Source organism: Pinus tabuliformis, chromosome 3_2 (assembly GCF_031772625.1).
Source record: "Pinus tabuliformis cultivar Carrire ecotype Pingquan chromosome 3_2, CPIR1, whole genome shotgun sequence".
Lineage (NCBI taxonomy): Eukaryota > Viridiplantae > Streptophyta > Pinopsida > Pinales > Pinaceae > Pinus > Pinus tabuliformis.
The window spans coordinates 1,030,105,053-1,030,124,775 of record NC_142302.1 but is presented as its reverse complement, the minus strand read 5'-3'; the positions used below and the strand labels follow the sequence as shown (position 1 = coordinate 1,030,124,775).

Below are 19,723 nucleotides of genomic sequence, written 5' to 3'. Positions count from 1 at the left end.
TCAACAATATTCTCGTTTCTTTGACCTCACCTTTCTTATACTTTATTTTTGCAGCAGCGGGTGCATTTGAAGGAGGCACCACTCTTCCTTTGACATAGTCCATAGCATCATTCTCTTCCAAAGTCAAATCCAGAGACATCTTCCATGCATCATAGTCGGATTTGTCCTTAAGCTTGTCCTCGGACTTGAAGTATGATGTAGCAGTCACTGAGGCTAGCTCCAAATTCTTGTCCAACAGTTTTCCCTTAATGACTTTTTTTCTTACTCTTGCTTGGCCTTTGTCTTCACCTGAGCTCTGAAACCATCTTATTTTTAGATAACAATGGTATGTTCTATGCTTCGCACAATATACTTCAATGTTCTTTAGCAACCCAATAACAATATCTAATTATTTCCAGTAGCAATCACATCAACCATTAATCACGTTGAAAATAAATGTAGATAGAACATAAAAACAAATGTAGAAGACAAGCCAAGATAGGAGAACATTAGATTTGGTGGACGCCAAGGAAAACCCCAATGGGGGCAAACCCTATGATCAAATCTTCTTATTATTATTCAATAGTCAGTAGAGAGAGAGTACAAAAGTCAACTAGACTAGCCCGATACAAAGTCAAATCAACACTGTCAAATTCTACAGTCAACTGCAGTCAAACCTCAACCCTAACCAAAAAGTCAACGCTGGTCAAAACAGCAACAATCCTTCCTTGAAGAAGCTCGATCTTCCTTGGTCAACCTCAACATGATCAGGAGTATAAATTCAGCCCAAAACAACTTGATCAAACTCAGTCAAACGAGAAAAGACTTTTGTAATTTTATGTGGTCAAACAGCAGTTAACACAAGTCAACCAACGCAAAATTCCTCAATTTTTGTGCCCAGCAATGCGGCTTGAGAAAATCAAACCTTCGACCCAAAAAACCAAAGTCAAATTCAATGAAATGCCCCTTGATCAACACTGGTCAAACCTACACCTGAATTTTGAAATTCAGCCTGTAATTTTTTGCCCATAAAATCGTCCTCCTTACCACATGTGTGAGAGAGGGGTGATGTATGAACCAATCTAATGAAGAGACAAGAAATGTGTGAGTGAATGATGTCTAAATGAGGTGTGAGGTCTCTTCTATTTATACACTTCGTTGTGGGTGAAGAGACACATCCATTGGGCTTCTTGAGCCTACATTTAGCTGAGGCCGACCTAAACAATTTGCACTTTTGTTTATCTGAATGAGATGATCTTTATATCAATCTTGGAACTCTCAAAAGAGGAATCCAATGCAATCATCATCTCCATCAAATGAGTTGTCCCACGGTGGAATTTGGCCCTAGTTGCCAATTTTAACAGCTATGCCTTCAACTAGATTAATGCACTTAATCTCCAACTAAATGAGAACAGGGAGGAAGTTTGAACTCTCAATGCCAAGACTACATGTAGGTTAAGGCTCGGCTCACTTGATAGGGAGAAAATAAAAATACGCACCAGTCATCTGGAATGCATTATTGGCAAAATTCATGCTCCTCCTATACAAACAGCTCCAATGAATAAAGAATCTCCCCACACCTAATGATGAACCAAAGTGTAGTTTGTAATGTCAACACGGTTAACCTACGTGCAGCTAACCCCGAAGTTTTACTTTCGAAGAATCTCCCCAATAAGAACAAAAAAAAGTCAAGGGGATCATTTGTAAGACAGCCAGAACACCAGCGTTGACCTCCAACGAGATGATAATCTGCCATCATGAACATATGTAAACTTGTTGTATTGTTTTGTTTGGGTTTTAATGGATTGTAAGGAAACTGTTCTATTTTTTAAAGCTTGAAGGTGATTGCAGTACCTGGAAGCATGCTACGTATGTTTCCCTAATTTTATACTGTATCCCTAGAAACTGATGAATGGAAGAAATCTCTCACCATCCATGTTTACTGCTGTATCTATAAAGAAAAAGAAGTTAATATAATAAGCTTTTGCTTAAAAGACCTTTCCAGTGTATTGAAAAAAAATTGTCGTTTTACTTTGAAAGTTTAGCTAAAATTTATCTTGCATACTCGTGTAATATCTTATTTTGAAGATGCTAAAATGTCGGGTTGCATACCCCTATAGCCTTTTATTTTACACATTTATAGAAAAATTTGCCCTAATAAGCATCTTATTCTATATATTTAACTGAAAATTTAGCATCCGTGTGCTAACAATATCTTCTTATGAAGATTCCACTAAAATTTTAGCTCGCGTGCCCTAATATATATCTTATTTCACACAGTTAGCTAAAATTTAGATTGCATGACGTGTCATGGAAAATATCAAAGCTAAGCACGAATCCTCTGATTTAGTTAATCAAATTATTAACAGATTCCATAAATCCATACAAGAAATATTAAAGGAAGCAAACCTTTCTTGGAGTCTCATTCTTGCGAGCTTTGAGCGCGGCAGCGAGGAGCCTGGGCAAGCGATCAAACTCAGCGGCCTCCACCTGAGGCGGCCAGCTCTCGGGATTCTTGTAGCAGAGAAAGACGTGCCTCGCGTAGAACTGGACGGTTCCCACAAGCGACTTCGAGTACATCTCTGGCCGAGCGAAGCCGTGCTCGGCATCGCTGTTGTGGCCACTCGTGTCACCGAGCAACAGAGCATCGTTCTGCAAGCTGCCCGAGGCGCTCCCGATCTGCTGCGCGGTTTCCAATAATGCTCCGTCCGGTTCGACCCCCACGGGACTCGAAACGTTGTTGCTGTTGATGAAAGCACCCGAATCGTCCCACCCGCTCGCCATGATCGTTGAAAATACAAAAGCTTGGATGCGAATCTGAGGTTTGAATTGAATCGGAATACAACCTATAAAAACCCTGCCCTCCAAGCCTTTGTTAGAGAAATATGCCGCAACTTTGCCGCAAATCATTTTCTTCGACGACGACCCTTTTAAATAGGCTTTCCACACATTAAAAGGTCTCCCTTTCCCATTGTGTATATTTACATTCTAGTTACATTCTAAATTGCTTTGTGTATATTTTAATTTATTTTATTCTATTATATTCATGCTTTTGTGCTTATAATCAAACCAATATTGTTTTTTTAAGTTGTTTTTTTATTTACATGTTGTAATCAAATCATGACATCTTTTGTGAAAATTCCAAACTGGAATACTATTGCAACAACTTGAAATTATTCTCCTAGTTGTTGATTTATTTTAATAATTTATTTATTGTTTGCTACAGCAAATACTAAATAAATCACACTGCAATCTACACAAATAAAACTACAGAAGAATAAACGTTGGAAGAAATGCTAGCACACACATAAAAATAACACAATTATTTTTGCACAAAAGTCCCCAGAAAAACCCAACCTGGGAAAACCGGTGCAACAGCTGAGGGTTTTACTATTATGAAGCAGTGAAATAATATGAGTACAATTGAATGCCAAAACTAGTAATTCTACAAAGAAATATTGACAAAAATCTAGAGAGGAATTTTCCTCACCCCACAGGCAATCTCCCGACACAACTTGCCTTCAGAATTTCAGCCCTCTAAGCCTCTGCGTTGCTCTGCGTAGTTGGATGGACGTCTAGCCTTGGACTGGACTCTGATGAAATCGTTATGCCTTCTGTTGACTAGAAAGATGCTTCTCCGACACTTTGGGACTCCTTCCTGACCTCTAGAACTGAAAAATTCAATCTCTCCCAGCAAATCGACTTTATCTCTAGAGGCTATTGTGTTGCCCTAATGTCAACCTCTCTGTGGCTCTCTTGCCTCTTTGCAAATGCACTCACCGGATCTGGAAACCTTCCTCCAATTTCATTGTCTTTGCCCCTCTCTCACTGCTTCAATCTCACTAGCTCTCTCTCTGGCAACTAACTATTGCCACTGTGGAAATAGATCTGCTCATGAAATCGAACTGTTCAAAATGTCTTCTCCATTACCACATTAATCTCCTCTTATCATCCTCTGTTGGAGCACCAACAACCAATATTAAAACATAATCGATGTCTAGGATCATCTTGGAGTCAATCCGTGTGAGTTTCTAGATGATTCTCGCCTTGACTTAATTAACATTGATTAATTAACCAGTTTTCCTAAGTTTAGACTTAGGAAACATTAAAAAATTAGTTAATAATATAATTAAGTCACTTTTAGGCGGAATTTACAGAAACGATTTCTGGGTTTGGGATATCTCATGTATTCTAGCCTCTCCCCAAAATTTCAAGGCCAGAAGACATTTGATGCTACAAAAACTAATACTCCCTCTTAGAGAGGAATGTGTTCTAATGCTACTGTACCCCCTACAACAACACCCTATCTTTGCATCATCTCTTGTCATGTTGTTGATGTATGGCCATACTACCCACCAACCACTGCACAACTCTGATATACCTTGTATATATGTTGCTATTGAAAATGCCATACTGTAGCCAACACTACACCTACACTGCAACTCCCTCTCATCTGTTGTTGCTGCAACTACAACATCTGCAATTGAAAAAAAATCCGAAATGTTCAATAAATTGTGATCAGTATAATGCATCTGCCACTGGAGTCTCTAACTGTTGCTAGTATCTGCACTCTCATTGAAGAATTTGCTCTGTTGTTGACTCTGCACTGTGTCAACTGCACTGCTGCCAACACTGTATTGCGCTCCCTAGCATCTGACTGCTACTAGTCTCTGCAACTGTCATTTTGGCATCTGACTGCATCAACTGTCATTGATCCATCCTGTTACTGAATATTGTGGGCCCCTTGTAGCCAAGTAATGATCTGTGAGGTGGAATCCTCAAGGACCTTGCCCATTTGTATTTCTCTGGGGCTACAACATCAATTCACCCCACCTCACTCCTGGAGGTATGTTAATAAACATGGCGAAGTCTTCCTCCAGCCTGGAGGAAAGCCTATCGATCTCAGTTGAAGTTGCTCGCTTCTCCTCCTTGTTCTTCTTCCTGAGAGGACACACAGGTATTGTAGTGATTAAGCTTACCACATCTAAAGCACTTGGCCTTTAACAGGTCCTTCTTCTTCTCCCTTTGCTCCCCTTGTCCCTGACTGGGACCCTTAGATGTGAAGGCCACATTCTCCTCCTCGTTCACCTACTTCTATCTGTCGTTGTTGCCACTGATGAAGCTCTTTAATAGAAATCATCTCAACTCCTCCTACTACAAATCTATCCACATCGTGTCCCACCTTGACAAGGTATCTCTACCCCAAGATACTTTGGACAAATACTTGCCACTCCTCTGAGACACTGTTGAATGCCAATCACACTAGCTCTGTGGGTTGAGGCGTTGCCCCACAAACTGATAATTGGTCCCAAACCTCTTGAACCCTTGTGTGGAAGGGGTCTATGCCTTCCCCTTTCTGCATCCTGATGTATCTCAGCTTCTCCTCTAAGTACATCTTTTGTTGCTCGAAAGTACCCTGGGATAGCATGGAGAGGGTCTCCCACATCTCCTTGGTCATTCCTTTGCCCACTACATGTGAGACAATATGATCCCTAACTTCGTCTAGGATCAACCTCTTAGCCCATGCCATCTCCTACTTGTATTCTTTTAGCTGATCTACATATGTGGGAACTGGCACCACTGCATCGATATAGGTTTTCAGGCCAAACTCATCTAGAAGGAAGGACATCCTTGCCTTCCAAATGACATAGTTGGAAGTTCCATCCAACCTGTCCTTATCACAAAGCCGAGCAGTGGCCATCTCAACAAAAATGTTAAAAACCTCCTTCTTCCTTCTTCTCAATTATTGCTTTGTTATTCGCACTCCCTTTTGGATTGAGAAGATCTACTCACAACAACTACTGATCTACAAGGAAAAATCGAACTTCTTGAGACTAGAAGTTCCCTGAGGAAAATTTTCCCTTTGTGTGTGCCTCTTCTTCCTTCCACCCGACATTGGCTCTGCTCTAGCAAACTGCTACAAAAACTATTGTTTCCAGCTAGAGATCTACTCCACGAAAATACTGAGCTACTCCCTCTGCCTTTGGAATCACTAAATCTGGAGAGATCAAATTTTTTCCGTCCCTCACTTAGAAAAATCGAATCTCCTCAAGTAACTCAGCCTCTTGGAAAAGTGATTGCGTTACCCTTGGGAATTTCGATCTGTTGCTCACACTGAACAACGAAATTCCTTCTTTCTTCGCCTCTGAGCTCTCCCACTGATCAACCTCGCTCTGATACCATGTGAAAATTTCAAACGGGAATCCTATTGCAACAATTGGAAATTATTCTCCTAATTGTTAATTTAATTTAACAAATTATTTACTGTTTGCTACAACAAATACTAAATAAATCACATTGCAACCTACACAAATAAAATTGTGGAAGAATAAACGTTGGAAGAAATGTCAGCACACACATAAAATAACACAATTTTTTTTTGACAAAAGTCCTCGGAAAAAACCTAACTTGGGAAAATCGGTGCAGCAGCTGAGGGTTTTATTATTATGAAGTAGTGAAAAAATATGAGTACAAATGGATGCCAAAACTGGCAATCCTACAGAGAAATACTGGCAAAAATTTGGAGAGGAATTTTCCTCACCCCACAGGCAATCTCCCGACACAACTTGCCTTCAGAATTTCGGCCCTCTGAGCCTCTACGCTGCTCTACATAGTTGGATGGACGTCTAGCCTTGGACTGGTCTCTAATGAAGTCGTTTTGCCTTCTGCTGACCAGAAAGATGCTTATCTGGCACTCTAGGACTCCTTCCCGGCCTCTAGAACTGAAAACGTCAATCTCTCCCAGCAAATCGACTTTGCCTCTAGAGGCTACTGCATTGCCCTAACGTCAACCTCTATGTGGCTCTCTTGCCTCTCTACAAATGCACTCGCTGGATCTGGAAACCTTCCTCCAGCTTCACTGTCTCTGCCCCTCTCTCACTGCTTTGATCTCACTAGCTCTCTCTCCGGCAACTAACTATTGCTACTATGGGAATCGAACTACTCAAAATGTCTTCTCCATCACCACATCGATCTCCTCTTATAATCATCTGTTGGAGCACCAATGACCAAGATTAAAACATAGTCGATGTCTAGGATCATCTTGGAGTTGATCCGTGTGAGTTTCTAGATGATTCTCACCTTGACTTAGTTAATATTGATTAATTAACTAGTTTTCCTAAGCTTAAACTTAGGAAACATTAAAAAATTGGTTAATAATCTAATTAAGTCACTTCTAGGTGTCATTTCCAAAAACGATTTATGGGTTTTGGATATCTCATGTATTATAGCCTCTCCACAAAATTTCAAGGCTAGAACACATCCGATGCTACAAAAATTAATACTTTCTCCTTTCTAGTTATGTGTTTTATCGTTAAGTTATACCACTTGTAAGGATCAAGAGTTGGCTTTAGATTCCAACAAGCAAAGTTTAATAGAAAAATTACACTTAACACAAGATGAAAATCTTTACAACTAGTAAAAGTGATCTTGTTTTAAAAATAAAGATGATGGTGTGTCAAGGGATCTACCAAGGTTCACCTTCAAGTTCTCGAGATACACAAATAAGCATTTGAGGATGGGTGTGAGTCTTAGGCAATTTTAACATTCAATATCATGCAAATCTTAAGTCATTAAGTTCATTTCAACGTAATAGTATTATACATATCTTGGATCAATTTTGATATGATTCTTCTAAATCTATCATAATGTATTTTTGAGTCGACGTTTTAAGCCAGCATGTGTGACTCGTCAGCGGGACACTAATGAAAAATTTGATCTAGTCTCAGTGAAAAAAAAAGGTGAGATATGTTAGGTGAAAATTTCAAAGAAGAAGAAGAAGAAGAGAAGATAAAGAATCCATTGACAAATTTTAGGTCATAAGTATTCAAAAAAATCAAATCAAAAAATATATTAAATAAAACCATATAAATAAAGAAAACCAATCAATAAAAACTTAAGACTTTATAAAATTGAAAGGGATATATATATAAAACAGTGGGAAAATTTATCATAACTGAGTTGTCAAATCAGTAGTCGTACAACCATCACTAGTTGTTATCTGTGAATTCAGGCTCACTCATTATTCAAGGAAAACCACACCGCTTATAATTACTCACTAATGGTTCGTAAGGGGGTAGGTTTTCACTCTTGCTAAATGCTTCAAAGACTTGGGTTATTAACTTGTTTCCTTACATCCAAAAAAACAACTCTTAGCCATATATATATAATACAAATATTAATATAATATTATAGTTATATGTAATATTTAATATATATATATATATATTACTGACTTATATTAATTCTTATGTGTATTATTGTTATATTATAGTAATTCAAAATATATTAAAAATTTAATATTATACTATTAAGGTAAGGACGAGACAAACCACTAATAAATATATTAATATAAATAACTAAACATAAATTATAAAGAATAAAGAATGATATTATTAAAAGGCTTCGAAAGAGAATTAAGAATAAGATATAAATTAATAATACGAGTAAGAAATATAAAGAATAATATTATTAAAAGGCTTTACAAAAAAAATTAATAATAAAATATAAATTAATAATACTAGCAAGAAAAATATAAAGAATAATATTATTAAAAGGCTTTTGAAGAAAATTAATAATACTAACCAGAAAAATAAAAGGAGAAATCAAATAATATATATATATATATATATATATATATATATATATATATATATATATATATATATATATATATATATTTAAAAAAAAATATGGGGTAATTCTAAAAAAGGAGACTTTAGGATCAACCAAAAAACAAAATATAAAGAAGAAAGGAGGTAGGAAAAAAAAAGAAAAAACAAAAATAAATGATTAGTTTTAATAAAAATAAATGAAATCAAGAAACAGAAAAAGAAAGAGAGGGTTTTAGGAGGAAGCAAATCCTGAAGTAAGGGTGGGAATCTAGTTTTTACTAATTTTCTAACCATTATCTCTATTTAGATTGTTTGAACTTTTTTCGATCCTAATGGCTTCTTTGAATTTCCTATGATGACAGTGCCCAATTTTGACAAGGACCTGGTAGTTTTCAATGTAAATCTAGTGTTTGGTTTTCTCTACATGCTTAGCTAGAGATGAAGAACAAGATCGACTCTATGTAATTTATGTAAGATCAACCTTGGGATACTACGAATGGTTCTCAAAGGTTTGAAAGTAGCAAAAAAATGATTCTTTCTTAAAATGTGAGCAATCTTATATGTGGTTCCCTGGATAAAGGGAACTTTACCACTAGAAATAGGACCACTAAAGCCATTCTTCGATCTAGTACCCTTGCTAGATTTTTAGAAGGCCTTGATGCGTTGGTGTTTCTTATAACCATTTTTCACAAAAACTTCAAGGAGGTGGTCCCTTTCCTCATTAAGGTGGTTCTCATTATAAATCTTTGGTGCACAGATGGATAAGGTGTTCAACACACCAAAATTTTGGGTCAAATGATGATGGGACTCGGCATGAAGTATTGTTCAATGTGATACTTTTTAGAAAACACTTGGTGCGAAATGGAACCATTGTTATTCTTGGAGATAAGGACATTCAAGAATGGAAAGTTGTCATTAACCTTGATCTCCATAGTAAACTTGATAAAGTCAGACTGATCATTAAGATGTTGCTTGAATAATCATAACTTATCATGACAATGGTGCCAAATAATAAAAGTATCATCAATAAACCTTTTCCATAGATTCAGACAAAATGGTGAAGAGGTCAAGGCCTTGGTCTCAAAGTCCTCCATGAAAATATTTGCCACTACAGGGGAGAGAGGAGAGCTCATGGCAACCCCACAAGTTTGCTCATAGAATTCACCTGAAAAACTAAAGAAAGTGGAATCTAGGCACATCTCGACTAACTTAGCTTTGTTAACATTTGATATACGATTAATAATATCAATGGTCTTATTAGTGGGGATTTTCATGAAAGAAAAATGACATCAAAGCTCAGTAAAATATTAGAGGGAGCAAGCTTGATGTCTTTAATATCATTGATAAATGAATAAGAATCCTTAACAAAGGAGCTAGTGAGGCCCACAAGGATTTTAAGCTTTTGAACCAAATGCTTAGTAAGAAGATGAATGGGCCCACCTATAGTATTAACGATGGGTCTCAAAGGTACCCCCTCATTATAAATCTTAGGGACGACATAGATTCTTGGGGTGAGGGGATTTCTCTCAACCATCTTCTTACTAATATGGTTAAGGGCACTATCAGACTTGATATTATTAGCGATTTTTTTGGAGATCCTCTTAAGAGGATTCCTGTTAAGTGTCTTATAACTCCCATTATTGTTAAGGTGGTCTAGCATTTTTTATCGTAATCAACTTTCTTTAAGACAACAACAACTCCACCTCTATAAGCTTTAAGGATGACAATGTCAGAGTTATTATTGAGAGCCCTCAAGGAATCGACTCGAGTCTATTAATATTGCTCTTAGGAAATTTAGCCCTTCCAAGGATAACATTGCAATCTTTAACTTCTTTAGTGTTGTCTGGTAAATCTTTGATACCAAATTCCATATAACACATGATATCCTCAATAGGGATTCTTTTGGGAGAAATGGCGAAATTTAATCATTTTTCTAAAATATTACAAACACATCTATCTAGAACAAAACTAGAGAGATTAACTACTTTATTATTAGATGAATTGGAAAAAGCATGATCACCAATTAGGGTTATAGGGGACGGTAAAGGGAGAAATGACAAATGTGGGGTGCTAGCAACAGTGGGAGGGGTTACACTCACGAAGGAGGGTGAAAACAAATAAAAATAAGGAGAAGAAATTGGAACTAGATTAGAGGATACCAAGTCTAGGGAATCAGAATGCAGGGAGGAGGCAGTCAAGCAAGAGAAAATGTGAGGTGACACATTGCAATAGATGATGGGATTGAGGGGACAAGAGTTAGAACTGACAAAAACCACAAAGGGAGAAGAGTAGGGGTTCGAAGACACTGGGCCAACCACAGAGCCACCAACAATGGAGAACGAAGTGTCACATCTAAAAGAGACATCGCATGAAGCGGGGTAGATGATGGATAAATCGACAACAACAGGGTTTGAACCACTTGTAGCAATGAAAGGATAAGGAGGAGGATCCCTTTCAGCATGCATAAGAGTCACAAAGGGATCATTTTCCCTGATCGACTACAAATAGGGAGAGATTCAGGATGTTGAAAGCAAATAGTCTGACAAGGAAGAGGGTGAGGAGGAAATATCGAGAGAGAAAGGAGGAGGGATAACATGAGAGATAACGCAAGAGCCGGTAGGTCACAAGCTCGAGGAGAATGATGAGTAAGACGACGAGAAATCATGAGAGATGGAGGCAACAATAAGGTTAACTTGTAGAGGAACCGTCTCAGAATGTTGAGGAGAGAAGAGTCCTCATAGCCACCAATGATGGAGAATGAAGTATCACATCCAACATTTTACCATAATAAATACCTTTCAATTACTATAACTTAGCCAAAAAAAAGTTTTCCAATTAGTAATGCTTCAATGATGAAAATATTGATGTGTTAATCATCAACCAAGATTCAAATTCTTAGAAACATTAATAAAAATTTATATCAAATTTTAATATGTAATAATTTTAACAATATATTGTAAAGTTATTGTAATTCATATTTTTCTCTTCAAAAATTTACCTCACCTATAAAATAGATCACTTAAAATATCCATACTTCATATAATCTAATATGTCGAACTATTTCCAATATTACATTTTTAAGTTAAGAAAAATACTAAAATAAAAATAAAAAATCAATGCAATTTCATGATTCACAAATATGATAAACTAGAATACAAACAAGTGCTGCATGCAGCCGGTAGTCCCTGCCATAAGCGAATGGCCTCCCTCAAGCACAAATGAATGAAGTCATTTTTTGATTTGTGCATCATTTCTCGTGCTTTCGGCAAAGAAGCTAGCTGACATCAATTCATGTGGGTGCTCGCAGGACGATCATACTATCATAACGGTGCTTAAAAAAGTCTTGGATAATATTTTACAGGCGCTGTGGATTGTTTTGCTTCTTTAACGATAGTTACACCAAGTATCAAATAGACAAATCTAATCAGTGAATAGTTGAATGATATCATGCAGGACTTTTCGTTTCATCTAAAATGGGACGACGAGGGTAAGAGGAAACATAATGCACAAGTGATCACTCGAAGAAGGTTGGAATTTTAAATTTATGTTAATGTAAATTCGATAACAGTGATTATTTTTTAATACACTCGATTTTAGGTTTTGAATATTTTAGAAAGGGTTAAATTTCTTTGTATTTATATATGTAATTTTTTTTTATAATAATTTCTTTGTATTTAGATATGTAATTTTTTTATAATAATGGATTGAAAGCAGTTATTTTCAGAAGAAGAAAAATATGACATTCTATTTATTTTAAATTTTCATTTGCAATTAAAACGAAAACTATTCTATATTCAATATGACCTAAAAATTTTATTTACAATTAAAAAAAACTATTCTATATTCAATATGACCTAATATATGATAAAAATTAAGCTTGTTTAGGAAAATAATCAATTATTAACTAACTGAGATCATAAAAAATGTTATGTTTGGTTTTTATAATTATTTATTTGGAATCAGATATGATGTAAAAATCAGAAAGAAATAAAATTACTAACTTTTATATTAAAAATAATTTTTTATATGAACCTCCATTATATACGTCATTTATTACAAATATAAAGACACCGAGCATAGGAAAGGACGTGAGACAAGCATTTGGGGAGTGCATGCAACCCACCTGTCACATCATTGCTATTTCATAACCTCATAAACTCTTCCTAATTTCTTAACGGATGTGTGTGTCCTCTCCTGTTAGTCGGTATGGATTATATTTCATATTATAAAGCGCATCAACATTTACATTAAAGTAGGTTGTATATTTCACACATGTACATTAGCTTATGTTGGAAATGACGTTATTTAACGGGTTTGCTATGATAACTCCATGGATGGAGGCACTTTGAATTCCGATAATGACTCAGAGAAAAAAATTGGGACGCAGCAGTTGAAAATTATACAAAATGCATTGACGCCACTCACCTTCAGCTCAAGGAGAGAGTGTTGAATGACCATCAGAATATCAGTACCAGTCTTCTGCACGCGGCTTCCACAGAGGTGATTTATCATTAATTTCCGGCAGCACTGCAGCAGGTTAGCATTCTAGCAATTTGATTAGGGAAATTTATTTTTTTGTTACTGATTACTTGTAATCATTTTTATAATGAAAACAATTTTGAAGAAGCATAACCAAATTCTCTGATAACACTTCAGGAAATTAAAAGAAGAAAGATGAAGAAATCAAATACCTGTTGAAACTGCTTCACAGGGGTGAAGCTCTGAAGCATCTGGGCACCTGCATCTATCAGGTGGGATCCCACGGTGCGTGGCTTCCCTGGCACATCTTCTGGGGTTGAAGCTATGTAACCAGAAGGTAGATAATAATATGGAAATTAAGGGACTAACAAACATATATGAGAGTTGAATTAACTTTATAAATTACATTATAAATATCAGAGTTAATTTTATGGTGCTTGACATTGAACAATTTTAATAGAAGTTAAATGCTGGTCAAACATTAACACAAAAGTATGGCTGAGAATGGGTCCCGTGTAAGGAACCTTCTCAAAGATCACAATATAGAAATTGTACTTAACTAATACTCTGTAAATATAGTCAAAACAAATTCGATATGAACCAAAAAAAGAAAGTAGAATGTACTATGACAACGAAAGTTGTCTCTGTCAAAAAATATAACTAAGTTGCCGAAGGCAACCCCGGAAGAGCAACCGGGTGGGTAACAATTAGGAAAATGGGTACCTGTAAAAATTTACAAACAACGATTTAATGAGAAAATTGTACACCACCGAAATTGGGGTTACCAATAAGAATGTAAACAAAAATCTTTTAACGAGAGAAGGACTTCACCTAATATAGAAGCAAATAACCCTGCTATCCAACTAGAATATATAGAAGAAAAACAAACTCCATTATATGCGGAAATGTTAAGACTGTAATGCGTGAATGAAAGAGAATTCAATATGAAATGACAGCCTGAAGTATTTTATGTACTATGGTCATATAAAAGTTAAGGCTAGAAAAAAAAATACGGTAGAGAGAAAAACAAAATAGTTTAGGTGCCATTTCTTGTATCGGAAATAAAATTAATGAATCTTCCTTTCTAAATTCGAAGAAACGAAGTATAAACCTAGAGCGTTATGATAAGGAAAACAAATTAATCCCCTATAACGCTAAATAATGGTCACAGGAAAAAAGACTTGGAATCCCTGAGGGAAATTGCAGTCTGTATAATGAAGACATTATAACAAAATGTAAAAGCTATGGAAACAATCTTCGTATCCAAAGTTTCAAATCAAAGAGAAATTGGAAGGGTCCAGAGAAACCTACCGAAAAATCTGTACAATGCACTCGTAGAGTAATAGATTCTAAACTATGCCCGTGGCTTAAAGGTTTTCATAGAAGTCGTCGAACCCTTGCGGTTACAGCCACAAAGAGTTGACTGAAAATTTAAATTAGGAAAGCGAAGACTTGGGGTTTACCCAATTTAAAATAAACTACTCACTAAACTAAGAGCAATGTAGATTAACTTTGTGAGAGGGAAAAATAACCCATTGAACAAAATCTTCAGGACCGAGCAAAAAACCCTTATCAGAGAGAAGTTAACCATAGAACTTCTTCGAAAACATTGGGAAATGAGGAATGATGGTAAATTACCTGTTGATTCCTGGTGGATGTTCACATCCCTTTTTGTGAGAAGTTTATATAGCAGTCATATTCCTTACAGCTTGTCATTTCAAAGGATTAGCAAGCCAGACCAAAAAAAATGATATGCCAAATACATCATACAAGCATAGAAGAGATGTTATTGTTACAAGAGAGTTCTGTAAGAGAACGAGATTGCCTTTATACGCAGAGTCGGGGTCAACTATTAATAACATTTCCCTCCGGACAGAAGGAAAAATAGTCTACTTTGGAATGCCAGATGGTGAAACCATGGAACTGGTGGAACCACAAACACTTGTTATCTGCTCCGTAGGAGATGGAGAAATGTTGTAGAAAGTTCGGGTCAAAAACCCTCTTTCAGAGACGACATGTCGACAATCAAAAAGAAAAAACATGCAAAATACTAAGATGATTTTTGTGGTAGTCCATTAAAAACTCTTAGAAATCCTAAGTATAATGATAATCGTCAATTTCATACGATTATATCTGACTGTTGTCGCTTGAACACAGAGGAAAGAACTACGTGGCAGTCACAGCAGTCGTCTCGCCTAAGCTTGGAGTAATGCCACAAGCATGTTGATGGCTTCGGTGTAGATCAAAAGAACTCACCAGAGTTAGGAACGAGTACACAGAGCTGAAAGGCTCCTCGCAGGGTTCTCTGCTTGTTAGGCCGATAGGCCTTCCTTTGAAACAGACTTTCGTCGTCCTTTTCATTCTCAAATTGACACCTGGCGGGAACACTTTCGATTTCCTGTTGACCTCTGGTATGCTTTCTGTCTGCGAAAATTAAATCGTTGTGGTCCACGTAACCCGCATTAGATGGCGCCAATTTGAAAACAACTATGGCCACCGGTTTTTCATAACAGGAGGACGTTTTTGCGGAAGGGAGAACCAAAACAGTGAGCTTCTCTCCCTTCTGGCAGTGGGTTAGATTGCCGCTATGGCCCCATTCTCCGGATGCAGTGGCAATTTCAACAGCCTGTGCCGCCATGATCGTATTGAGTGGCATTTCAGTTAGATCTGCCACAGCTGCCGGCGAGAAAATTGTAGGTTCCATTACAGAAATATTCATGATCGTATCGAGTCTATATGCTGGAAAGGTGCTCGTTCGTCATTGTATTTGGAGTCGGATAATTAGAAGAGGTGGGGTTCTTCTCACCTGCTTCTGGGAAAATTTGTAATGAGTAGAGGTTATTGACCTGTGATCGAAACTTGGCACCGTCGGCTTGCAACTCTGTTGCCCTCAATCTGTTGCGCTTTCGCTCTTGTTTTCCTCAAAATTATGTACGTTTCTTGCATTAATTCAAATTTCTAAGAGTCTCTCTTCTTCTTCAGTATGCATAGTTGTGGCTTCACGCCATTATATGATGCGTAAATTCCCTGTATGAAAGAAATTATAAGTGAATTCTGGTTCTTCTTTTGGCGTTCAAAGCTGCCTTTCGATTAAGCTTATTGAAGGTACTGTAGTCGTAACTATTTTTGAATATGAAGATAGGACGGGATATAATCTAGATGAATATTAACTATTTTGCAAGTAAATTTACTTTCTAGTAACATTTCGTTGAGTATTGGGTCTTTGAAACAGCTTACAGAGCTTAACTTGAAAGGAAATGATATTTCTGGTGAAATAACTATGCAAATGGGTGATCTCCAAAACCTCAGATACCTTGATCTATCCAGCAATCAACTCAAGGGGAAAGTCCCTGCATCTTTAGCCAACCTTACGTTTAGTTTCCTAAATCTATCAAACAATCAACTGTCTGGAACAGTCCCCAGTAGCTTGAGTAAATTCAGAGAGGCATTTATAGGCAATCCCAAACTCTGTGGAGAAGATTTTCAAGATATCAAACCCTGTGTCAAGATATCAAAAACGATTCTACATCACCAAGCAATTCAACATCATTCACTCAAGGCAATTTCAAAGGAAGTAGAATATAAATTAAGGATCCATCTCTGCCTCCTGCAACACCAACGCGAAAGGCAAAAGTAAGTTTGTTTGTTTGGGCAGAAAGGAAAATGGCGAGCTGTACTGCAGGCCAGGTTATCAAATGCAAAGGTAACTACTTCAGTTCAGTTCAGTGCAAGGATTCATTGCCACATTCTTTTTATTTCATGTATATCATTTCATGGCAAAAATGATTTTCAGGGTTAAGCTAGATTTATGCAAACTGTATGTGTGAAATTTATGCTTCTTGAAATCTGATATATTTTGATTTGTACTTTTGTTACAGCTGCTGTTGCATGGGGTGCAGGGGAGCTTCTGAAGATTGAAGAAGTGGAAGTGGCTCCTCCACAGGCAATGGAAGTGAGAATCAAAGTGCATTATACTGCCTTGTGTCATACAGACCTTTATTTCTGGGAAGCAAAGGTATGCTATGAATAATTATCATTAAACATCAAGTTTCTGGGAAGCAAACGTATGCTATGAATGCATTGGGTCAGACTGTTTTCTTTTGTGAAAACAATAAATTGAAGTTTATTGGAAACAAAATTATGCACCAGCATACATTTTTGTATGCGCACCTCCTAATTTGTGCGGCTACAATTATAACATGCATACATTTGTTCACTTATCAGAATGAACTGTGTTGTAAGAATATTTTCAATGACCTTGTTGTGAATGAATGTGGTACATGCTAAAAACAAGAAGAGTATGCTACTGATGCTTCTGCTGGTGATTGATGGTTTTATCATTTAAACATTCTAGGTCTATGTTCTGTCCTATTCACTTTCTTGCTAACAAATATATCTTTCGGGCTATGTAATTGTGCAGCAACAGGACGGGATGGGGATTTCAGAAAATGAGTTCAATTTAGATGGGGTATCGACTGGATAATGTTCATGTTAATTGAAAAATGTTTGTACTGTTATCCGAAGAGAAAGCCGGCCTTCCCACCCTCAAGTGAGTTGAGTGGCATATAGCCCCATGCTGCTCATTGCTCAACACAAACGTGACTTTATGCTTGCGCACTACAAAACAGTGGTAGCATTTCTGGATGAGTGTGGGGATCATTGTGGAAAGGCTTATGTGCAAATGTAGATGTAGTTGTATCATACTGTCTTGCACCTAGATTGGGTTAACAGTTAAAACTTCTTAGATATAATCTCATGACACATTTCAGAGGAATATCACGCTCCTATGTGATTGCAAGTCATATTACTATGACATTTGGATTTGTTAGAGCAAATAAAAAGGCCGAAACAAATTGCAAATCCCTTCAATTACAACAGGAATTTCACTTGGTTGAAACGGTGGAGTTGCTCTACACAAGTGTAGGCAACTGGAATTATCCAGCACTAAATAGCTGGCTTGCAACGGGTTGTACGTGCTGGTTTCATAGATTCATTTAAAAGAAATAACAGTAATTTACAAAGTCAGGAACATGCCTGAGAAAACCATGTTAGATGAAAATATAGCAGAACAGCTGACCTTTGATTGCAATGGTGCCAATCTTGTAAAATTAGGGTTTACCCTATCCTTAGAGCACAATCCTGTACAATCTGAGTTTACCCTTTTCTTAGAGCACAGGTGAACTAATTAACTTCTGTCTTCTTGTAATAAGGCAATTTGGAGCATGACCCAAGTCATCAAGATCATTTTGCTACATTATCTTGATTATTCAGGATACCTAGAGGAATGGATGCATCTATGTTAACTTCTATTAACTTTGAACTAGCATTGTGTTGATCAGCCTTCTACAGTTTCTTCATAGTTGAAAACTACAATGAACATATATTGTCTTGCTCATTTCAGGTACCACAACTGGGATATGACAAGTTTGAGTATATCCCTGATATCATTAGAGACAGGTAAAATCATAAGCAATACAGGAAGAGTTTCCATCAATAACGGAACTTGTCAATGGTCTGATGCAATTTTTGTAACTACAAGACTCGAGCAAGATGCAAAAACTGGGAATTATCATGAAAAAATGTACAACCTTGTTGTATCAACGGTACTGCCTATTTCTCATCTTTTACATACATTTTAATCCTTTTTAAATAATTGAATATTTACCATTATATTGACTTGAACACAAAAACATTAAAGCAATTCTGATTTGTTTTTCTTTTGTTTAAATATAATTTCTGCAACTTGTCAGGGCTCTTCTCGATTTGGTTTCCTTGGTGAAACAACCATCAACCTCGCAGATTCTGTAGGAGCCATCACTCCATTATCTGTTTCTCTGCCCCTTAAAAGCCCTATCATTGGTACTATTTTACATGGAAGGCATCCGGGGGTATACCTAAAGTTTTTCTCTCATCAGAGTTTTAACAATAGCTATTTGTTGTTGTTTTATATTTTAATGAAAGTAAAAAAAGTTAAAATAAAATTCTGAATTCAGCTATCTATAAAAAATAAATAGTCTTATTACCTTGTTTGTTGGTAGGTTAGGAATCAGCGGATCAGCGAAAAAAATGGATGCAGGTAAAGATTTGATCTGTAGTTTGGTTGATATGGACCTGAAATACAAACAATTTTTTTCTCTGATAATCATCTGGCAAAACTGCTTCCTTTAAAGAGCTCTAGATACTTTCTTTTCTGACTGATTACACAGAGATTTTGAGCAAGAAAAGGATGTCTTGGAAAGAGAGCATCATAACATGAATAATGAAGCTGCTGCTATGACCCTGATGAAAGTGCTATATTTTCTGAAGCGACAACAAATGGCCATGGCAGCGAAGTAAGACCTCTAGGCTGATACAAATGGTTCCTATGTAAACATTCATATTCTATCATAAAATTGTATGTTGGAAGTTTGTGATGGCCAATAATGCTTTTGAATGATACTCTATAAAGTGGTAAACATCAATAAGAAAGGTGCTAGTGGTTAGTTTGGACAATCTGGAAAAATTATGCGATAAGCTTTTTACATCCTACACTGGCACTTGTGCATTCTTTTCTTATATTAGCCTGTAAATTATGTTTGGTGCATATGGGAAAAATATTCATAATTCAATGGCCCTGCCACTATCTGGCATCTAATGAAAGCAGATCAAACAAC

The 19,723-nt window shown here is 36.6% G+C and overlaps 2 protein-coding genes and 2 long non-coding RNA genes across 4 annotated transcripts in view; 3 read left to right on the top strand and 1 right to left on the bottom strand.

The window, feature by feature from the left end:
- LOC149184105 (uncharacterized) overlaps nucleotides 1-15,789 on the bottom strand; it is a 37,864-nt gene extending 22,075 nt beyond the window's left edge. The window contains exons 1-3 of the mRNA XM_089415228.1: nucleotides 15,414-15,789; nucleotides 4,361-4,456; nucleotides 2,389-2,906 (exon numbers count right to left, since the gene is read on the bottom strand). Of these exons, the coding sequence (XP_089271354.1) occupies nucleotides 2,389-2,906; nucleotides 4,361-4,456; nucleotides 15,414-15,789 (990 nt within the window). The remainder of the gene's footprint in view (nucleotides 1-2,388; nucleotides 2,907-4,360; nucleotides 4,457-15,413) is intronic.
- A 509-nt stretch (nucleotides 15,790-16,298) lies between these two features.
- LOC149184104 (alcohol dehydrogenase 3-like) lies at nucleotides 16,299-17,561 on the top strand. The gene is made up of 3 exons (XM_089418842.1): nucleotides 16,299-16,773; nucleotides 16,949-17,085; nucleotides 17,491-17,561. Exons 1-3 carry the CDS (start codon nucleotides 16,734-16,736, stop codon nucleotides 17,551-17,553), a joined length of 240 nt encoding a protein of 79 aa, XP_089274968.1. The 5' UTR covers nucleotides 16,299-16,733; the 3' UTR covers nucleotides 17,554-17,561.
- A 774-nt stretch (nucleotides 17,562-18,335) lies between these two features.
- LOC149184103 (uncharacterized) lies at nucleotides 18,336-18,892 on the top strand. Its single transcript, XR_016257747.1, has 2 exons — nucleotides 18,336-18,673; nucleotides 18,821-18,892. It is a non-coding gene; the product is annotated as an uncharacterized LOC149184103 (long non-coding RNA).
- A 186-nt stretch (nucleotides 18,893-19,078) lies between these two features.
- LOC149184102 (uncharacterized) lies at nucleotides 19,079-19,358 on the top strand. The gene is made up of 2 exons (XR_016257746.1): nucleotides 19,079-19,146; nucleotides 19,277-19,358. It is a non-coding gene; the product is annotated as an uncharacterized LOC149184102 (long non-coding RNA).
- Nucleotides 19,359-19,723: the final 365 nt, after the last annotated feature.

Coding starts and splice junctions, on each gene's coding strand:
- LOC149184104 (XM_089418842.1), top strand. CDS start 16,734: ATGGCGAGCTGTACTGCAGGCCAGGTTATCAAATGCAAAG. Junction 16,774..16,948: donor CCAGGTTATCAAATGCAAAG/GTAACTACTTCA, acceptor CTTTTGTTACAG/CTGCTGTTGCATGGGGTGCA. Junction 17,086..17,490: donor TTTATTTCTGGGAAGCAAAG/GTATGCTATGAA, acceptor GTAATTGTGCAG/CAACAGGACGGGATGGGGAT.